At 39.1% G+C, this 8864-nt stretch overlaps 1 protein-coding gene across 2 annotated transcripts in view; it reads left to right on the top strand.

Moving 5' to 3' along the window:
• The first annotated feature begins 954 nt into the window (after window positions 1-954).
• LOC145454155 (uncharacterized) overlaps window positions 955-8864 on the top strand; it is a 90192-nt gene continuing 82282 nt past the window's right edge. For both annotated transcript variants that reach the window (XM_080332207.1, XM_080332258.1), the window contains exons 1-2: window positions 955-1332; window positions 5169-5370. In XM_080332207.1, the coding sequence (XP_080188333.1) occupies window positions 1272-1332; window positions 5169-5370 (263 nt within the window). In that variant the 5' untranslated portion in view covers window positions 955-1271. The remainder of the gene's footprint in view (window positions 1333-5168; window positions 5371-8864) is intronic.

The raw sequence follows: 8864 nt of genomic DNA, 5'->3' as shown, positions 1-8864 counted from the left end.
ATCTTGGTGTGAATATGCAGATATCGCGTGTATGGATATCATGAGTCAGTGTATATGCTACTGAAAATTAAAGACAAAAGTATATAACGTCCTATGCGTATTTCTATTTTTACATGAAAAAAGTACGGTTCAAATTAATAGCTTACAGTCTGACTTGAAATCATTTACAGAAAAACTAAAAACTCTAGCTAAAGCGTAAGTTGGTAGTTCTTAAAGACTTTGTTCCAAATTTAGTGTCAGCGCCCCTCTGGTAAAATACGATCAGTAACTGTCAAGGCACAATGTGCTTTGGAAACTCCTTCACGATTTTCCACTTAATCATTATTCTGTCATATGTGTTCGGCGAGACTATATTTGACGCCGAGTGAGTAATCGATGAATGTTTTCGTCTCATAGTGAAATCTTCCTTCTATTGTCACGCCCAAGTATTCGTCTGTACATTAATCAAGCGTTAAAATGTCAAATGTCAAAAGCTCACACTCATGTGCCCCTCATTGGCATAGTGGTCTTTTGTATTTGGACCGCATCACAAAATCGTTGTTCACCTCCGATCTACATATGTATTGTTTATTTCGAATTTCTTGCAGTTTCAAGGAAAATCGTTGGAGATTAATTAACCTATACAAGGAAAGTAACGCAAGACTGACAAGAGTAACTTTCAGCTAGAGTGATAAATTTGAATGTGGCTGCGGGAGTGTAAAGAGTTTGATTTCGGGGGCTTCCAAATCCCCAGTTGAAACTGAATGGATGTACAATGCATTAGATACAGAGAGTAACATGCATATTTTTATTGAGTCTATCACATATTAGCTAACTACAGAGATGACACACAAAGTCGGAAGGACCGGTTATACGTTGAGTACGAGGAAAGCTGTTTAATCGACACAATACATTCATGATAATACCTAGTTCGACATAGATCACAACTTGAAACGGAAGTGTTAGCGTCCATTTAACAACCCACATGCGTTTGTGTATCATTGTTGAGTCAATGGTAATTCTGCGATGTCTTGATAAACAAATCGATTTCGGTAATTTTCGAAATTTCCCGACGTATTCACTAACTTTTAATGCATATTCCAAACACATTCTTCATATTACATGAATCATTGCCACACGCGCTACACCCACACTGTGCATCTCTAACACGATTTGTTTGTTATTACGGGACATATGATGTGTGTATGTATTGTGAAAGGCTTCAAACATGATGACTATAAAAATAAATTGCTATCGCTTTCATCATCATTAGTGTTCAGTGCGACGAAGACATGAACGGTCAATCTACGTATGAAGAAACTTTTTGCGGTGCAGGCCAGGCATACACTTTACGTGAGTATTCTTGGCAGTTACATGCGGTACATTCCAGATATAGACTATTGGTTCAGGGTTTTACGTGTCGGAAGCCGCTGAAATCTGGAAAGAGCTCGGTCTTATTAAGATGATGAAGTTTGAATAAAATTAGGGCTATTTTAATCAAGAAAGTGCGAGGACGGACGCCAAAAAATGTGAGAGAGTCGCATAAATATCACAAACATCAACAACGGCCATCGTCGCGATTTGGGCTCTTCTCTAGAGTCTAGACCAGTGGTTCTGAACCGCCGGTCCGTGGCTCTAGTTTCATGCCGGTCCGCCAAATAGAATTTCATATCTCAATTCCAAAATGCGAGAAGTTAGTCGCTTGACCACTAATTAGAGAAATAAAACATCAAATTTTGAATTACTACGTAGAAGTTTCAAACCTATTTTTTTGCATTTTGTCGTTATATAGTAAGTTGATGTCCATTAAAGGCGCAAGTCACAATCGTGCAGGTGTTGTACGAAACTGTTCTAAAGCAACCTATACAACTCGCTGAGAATAAGCTATATTTGTGAAAGCTACGGCTTCTTTTAAACAAACTCCGTGTAATTCTGACAGTGCAATAGGCGACACGTGTCAGTATAATACCGGCTATAGCAAACGTCGCGTTCCTTTCAAAGGGTGCTGAGCAATCACAATCAAATTAGTGGTCTTCAACAGGACTTTTCGAGCTTCGCCTTGTAGTAATTTTAATAGCACCACGTATAAATACCTGAGCTTCGCCTTGGAGTAATTATAATAGCACCACGTATAAATATGAAACACGCATCATTAAAAGAAGTTCCCAATATTAAATTTGAGTTACATGCATTTGCATCACCAGTGTTGGGAAGACTCGAGTCATGACTTGACTCGAGTCATACTCCAGTCACCATTTTCGTATGACTTGACTTGACTCGAGTCACTTTGCTAAAATGACTTGACTTGACTCGGTGTATCAAAAATGTGAATTGACTCGTGACTCGGAACAATACCCACGAGTCAATTTCAAGTCAATCAAGTACTAGGTGCAGATAAAATTTACTGTATATTGCATATGTTCGGATTGTTCGCGAAACGCTGGTGTAATCCGTGAGAGCGACCAGCCATTCCATGATCGTGCTTTTTACTGAGTCTCCGTTGTACCCTGACAAATAAATTGACCACAAAAGAAATGAATGGAACTTACAGCTTACGTTGTCCTAAACTAGTAGTAAAGTAATTTATGGAAAATATATATTACTGTTATCTGTACTTACCTTAGCCAAACCTCTTGTTATCGAATTATCGAATTCGAATTCGAATACAGTTTTATATACTCCTCAACCCTTATCGTAGGCATGAATTGTATCATATTAATATGTAAACAGATAATGTTATGCATGTTATCAATTCGTTTCTCTATTCTCTATTCTCCAATTTGACTGGTAACTATAAACTGAGTTTTACGTATATGTGAGCGATACAGCGCCTTCTTCGATGTATATTCAACGCTATATTCGTTCATCGGTTCAGAATCAATGACCACTCAATCTGTATTTCAGACAGCTAGTTAAATGTAATGACGTAATCATGCCTCATACTTCGAAAAGGCAACTTGACTTGAATTGTGACTTGGCTCGTGACTTGACTTGACTTGACTCGACTTGACTCGAGTCACCTCTAAAAATCTAGTGACTTGACTTGACTCGATTCACCTTCGTGAACCCATTGACTTGACTTGACTCGAATCAAAATGTGCAACGACTCGAAATGGCTCGTGACTAGAAGGTACTGACTTGATCCCAACACTGTCATAATTGAATTTCGGGTTGATTTTGATTTTGAACATTCACCGATCCGCACCATTTGTTTTGAAGTTTTATCGGTCCGCGTGGTCAAAAAGGCTGAGAACCACTGGTCTAGACTACAGATCTAATTTTCATGGGAGTACCTCAAGAACACGCGCTACCTGTTCGACGACTCCACAGTGACTATATGATGCATAACTTTTCACTTCTAACAGTGATGTGAATAACGATGCTACAAATCAGAAAGTGACGTAGTTATAATTCATATATAATGGCCATTCGGCACTGGTAAGTGCGATACTGAATTCACATTAACATTCGGTACTGTGATATTAATATCGTCATGGAGCCTGAGCTAGCCTGCATTATACTGCGCTAAAATGCTATCACTCCGTCATATCAGGATCAGTGGTTGTTAACCTGCGTTCCAAGTTCTAGTTTTGTGTGAAAATTCTTTCAGGAGTGTTGTTCTTTTTCCACTCTACTTATGCGCACGGTGTGTTTTCCGCACCAGCACAATAGTATAAGATGCGTGGATAAACGTGTACTGTGTAAGATTTCTGAATAAGGACTCAGTGAAAATTTAGGGTTCCTCGAATTCTCGTGGATTAGCGAACATGTTTTGGATAGGTTAGTAAAGCTTGAGAACCACAAATTAGGATTGACTGGCTCCACCAAACGACGATTAATGAAAATATGAAATTCCATAAACTTCTCGTTTCCTAAAGAAGTCATTGCCTTGTAGGGCTATGCTGTGATGAGAACATTCCCAACGTCAGTACTTCGCTCGGCATTTTAAACATCCGTGAAATGATCGGCTCTGATGGGTGGCAATGGCGTACTCAAAATAGGCTTGTAAGCTGGCCACTAAAAAGATCCAAAAGTATGGATAACCGGAGAATATCTGTATCAAATTGATTATTATTATGGGCGAACAGGCAACGGATATGAATTCTGTAATCGTCAAATACTCAATAAATAATTCTATTTGTATGAGAAATTATCCATACGACCGATTTCGCGTCGTCGGAAAAGGACGTTCAATATTTCAATGGTATGTCTTGAAGTCGACTTTTATCAAATTTAGCCAACCCGTTCAATGCAAACGCATGGATTCATGCACGGCAGTGTTTCTCAAACTTTTCCACCTATATTGTTTGATACTCAGCTGCGTGCCACTTACCTTCAGATTGAATTCACAGGCTAACATTTTTTTTCTTCAAAAATCATTATATGCTAGATCGAATTAGGGGTATATCAGATGCGGTGAGTACTTTTGCCGACTTAGCTCTATTCTTGATAAATTGCTTCTTCCTACATATGCCATGAAAATTGTATGTTATTGGGTAACATAGGGTATCTTGCGTTTGGGGAAGTGAGTATGGGTTTAGATTAGTTTATAACATCTTTCATCCAGAAACACTGACATATGCGTTGAAGTGCACCCACCAGACAATAGTTTGGTGAATCCATGGAAACTATCATTCAGAGGCCGTTTTCCTGACAGATTACTTTAATCAACCCCACCGCCTATATGAGCTATAGAAAGAGTCAAATTACGGTTATCACATCACCAACGGTTAGTGAGCTCAAAGGTAACACGCTTTCAATATCAGATACTTTCCCTTGCTATCAATTTCAGAAATTATAATTCATGGGGGTTTTAAGTAAGCTACAGCTGGGACGAGAACACGATAAACATCTGCCGATTCAAAGTGTGGATTGTCACCAAGAGAGCTTACAAAGAATAGGCTACTTTTGTATGACGTGAAAGTGAAAGTGTGAAAGAGAGTTGAGGCAAAGACGGCCGACTCATCACAAACAGCTCGAAATTTACTGTAACTGGTATTAATCGAATGCTACTGCCGTACTGATTCTCAAAACTTATAATAATATTGTTGGAGCATCAAAACCCCTCAAAAGCACCAAGGCAGAGAAAATCCGGCTTTTTTACCTATAATAACAGCGCAGAGAAACAATAACCTAGTGAGGCACCAATGAATATGCGTCACTCTAACTGAAAACATTTTCAAATCCAGATGGCCTACACCCGAAGCAAAGTATAAACCATTCGTACGCCAATGTCGATATACCAACTGCACCAGAGCCAAAAAAGAGAAGTTGGAAAAATGTTTGGAGAGCGAGCGCCGTATTGCTAGCAATTGCAATTCTACTAGCGGTTACGATACCTTTGGCATCAAAGGCTAATAATGGAAATAATAATGCAGGAGGAGACAGCAGGTGAGAAGCAGTATAGCCAGAGGACGACCACCGACCAAAGTCGTAATGATACTTACCATATCAACTAATTTTCAATTGAGATAACCATATACTAGTGCTGCCATACGTCCGGAATTTCTCGGACATGTCCGGAATTTCACGGTTCAAACTAGCGTCCGGGAGGAATTTCTAAAATATGCCAGATGTCCGGAATTTTGAAGATTTGACGACGTAGGGTGATAATTTTTTCGTAAATCAACATAAAAACATTATTTTTAAGAATATTTTTGCTGATGAATGATATTTTTCTTCGCACTGCGCGCGATTTCCTTTCACATTTATTGATTTTAATATGAAGACTATCACACCATCGCAAAAACTGCAATAAAATATAAATAAAAACCACCTTCATTTACTGGAATAAGCCTAATTGTAATCGCAATTATAGGAGAACGGTATATTCCTAGAGATCGTTAAGGCCGTTTAAATGCTTTATTCAAAGATAGTGGTTTCAAACGTGGGGGTCGTTTGCCATGTTGAATGTAATTAGCTTCCAATATAGCCCGTGAGTAAATCCGGGAAAAGGTGCTGACTTCTTTTAGTAATCAGCTCGTCAAATTTTGATCCGGGTCACGGAACATTTTCAAATTGGAGACGTGGTCGCGACCATAGGAGATTGGAAACCACTGGATGTGGGGTGTTTATAAAGCTCCGTGATGCGCACCGGCATAAACGATCTTATCGGTTGGGCATGAAAATGACTTAACGATGTACAATTACGCTCCCTGTATTTTCGAACTGATCATCCTCCACCAGTTCTACCGCCAACTCTGATCATGTGGGCGGAGAGTAGTAACTATTTATACAGTAATATATGGAACAACCGAACAATCAATATTATTGACAGAATTGATTCAAAAAATTTAACGACATAATGCATATAGAAACCAGATTCATATAGCAAGCCCCCAACCAGAATTTGCATCGATTACCCTATGATGGGCTCAAAATCTTTGTTGATTTGGGCGGGAAGGGGCTGAAAACATGTGCTTTCGGTCCCGGTCACACAACACACAGGCACATAATCCTGAACCGGATCATGACCACCTCTGGTCTATGAGCAAAGCCTTACTGGTGTGACGTCATAACTCATTTTGAAATCCACTAGTGGGCGCTAAAGGGTGTCCGGAATTCGGGTCACAGAAATTGGTAACCCTACCATATACGGACTTTTCTACTTCTACCGTTGGCTCTATCTTAATAACAGCATGTGAACCCCGGGTATAAATGAATGGATTGATTTATTACTAGAGTGATACAAATACAGTTAGTCAGAGTGAGTAATATTTCCTTTTAAATTAAACATTAAACATTGATCACATCAACTGAACCTAAACTGCCTCTAAATAGAACATAACCTATATCCACCCCAGACCTAGGTGCTAGGTCAAGTAGACAAATACAGAGGCGGTCAGTAACGACGTACTTCTACTTTTTAAAAATACTGTAGTAGTTGTTCGCTACTTGCGGTACTTACTCAAGTAAATCTTATTTCGCGCTACTTTTACTTCGTAATGTTTTGTGAAATACTTACTTTTCGCTATTTTCAGTTGGACAAGGAGAAGTAGTTTAATCCTCCAATCAGAAAGATAGCCTGAGGAATTTCGGGGCTGTTTTCACAGAGTAGGCTACAAACATTTACCTTCCATAAAAGTTATGTGAAGCTCAGTATTTTCGTCGCGCTTCGCTCACAGTAGATATGGAGTGACAAATTTGTTTTCAAGCAGTGTTGGGATCAAGTCACTACCTTCGAGTCACGAGTCATTTCGAGTCATTGCCCATTTTGACTCGAGTCAAGTCAAGTCAATCGATTTTCAAAGGTGACTCGAGTCAAGTCAAGTCACTCGATTTTTGAAGGTGACTCGAGTCAAGTCGAGTCAAGTCAAGTCAAGTCACGAGTCAAGTCACATTTCAAGTCAAGTTGCCTTTTCGAAGTATGTATGAGGCATGATCACGTCATTGCAGTTTGCTAGCTGTCTGAAATACAGTTTGAGTAGTCATTGATTCCGAAACGATGAACGAATATAGAGTTCAATATGCACGCAAGAAGGCACTGCTTCGCTCACATATACGTAGAACTATTAAACTACGTAATTGCATAGCCTCAGTTTATAGTTACCAGCAAAAATAGGGAATAGAGAATTGGAATTGATAAGATACAATACATTACCCATTTACAAATAGATATGATACCATTCGAGCCTGCGCCAATGGTTGACGACTATATAAACTATACTCGACTTTAATTTCAATAAAACAAGAGGTTTGGTTAAGGTAAGAACAGAGAACAGAAATAGACATTTTGCTATTCTATTACTTTACTACTAGAGTTACGACAACGTAAGCAGGAAGCTGCGATCACTGCGTGCGCGGTCAATTTATTTGTGAGAGAACAATCGAGGCTCAGTAAAACGCACGGTCATTGAATGATTAGTCGCTCTCACGGGTTAGGCAAGCGTTTCACGAACAATCAAGATACAGTGATTTTTATCAACACCGATAACTTGATGACTTGAAATTGACTCGTGGATTTTGCTCCGAGTCACGAGTCAATCCACATTTCTGATACGCCGAGTCAAGTCAAGTCAAGTCATTTTAGCATAGTGACTCGAGTCAAGTCAAGTCATGCGAAAAAGGTGACTCGAGTCTGACTCGAGTCATCCCAACACTGTTTTCAAGGAAGTATCGATGAACATAATTTTTGTAGCGGGCTGTGTGGTACCGTCCACACCGGATAGTCGCCCCTATGAAATATTTCATTACAATAAATATGGCCAATCAAGACGTTTGAAACTACCGTTTCGCAATCTAGCAATTATACCTATATAATATCGTAATCTAGCAGCCCATGGCGTGTCCTAATCTGGAAAAGGAAATTCTGACTTTTTTCAAACGTTAGACCTGTGTTAGCAGACAACCATTGAATCATTCTGGACAAGGGACATGAAATATATTTTCCGCTGTTCAGAAGTAGTATTTGTATTTCTCTATCAATTCCCAGTATCTAGTTTGAGTTCTACTTAGTTTCAGTTCTTTTGTCTGGAGAACATACATGTTGAAGTATAAAAGTAGATGTAGTAGTGTCTGTATTTTCTGAAAATAAAAGTACACCATATGACAATTTTACGGTCGGGCGTAGTTTTTTACTAACGCATACTAATCGTGAAAAGTGTTAACACCGTATCTTATAACGCTTCTCTATATTGCTTTTCGACTAAACTACGGGCCTTATAATATGGAGGAGATTTTTTTAAACGGGGTGTTCGAGAAAACCAAGGATTTCCATATCGATAATATCATTTGCATCCCATGACGTGGACGAATACTTAATCTATCGAAAATTGATGCATCCTGGGATGCATTTACACCTCTCTACACCTTCCGCATAGATCAATATGCAGCTTTTGACAGTTCACGCGAGCGAATTACGACCGTTTTCACATCTACTTACTTGA

The sequence above is a fragment of the Botryllus schlosseri genome, chromosome 1 (genome assembly GCF_051294905.1).
Source record: "Botryllus schlosseri isolate E-star chromosome 1, Bs_hap1, whole genome shotgun sequence".
NCBI lineage: Eukaryota > Metazoa > Chordata > Ascidiacea > Stolidobranchia > Styelidae > Botryllus > Botryllus schlosseri.
This window is presented reverse-complemented; position numbering and strand designations above follow the sequence as displayed.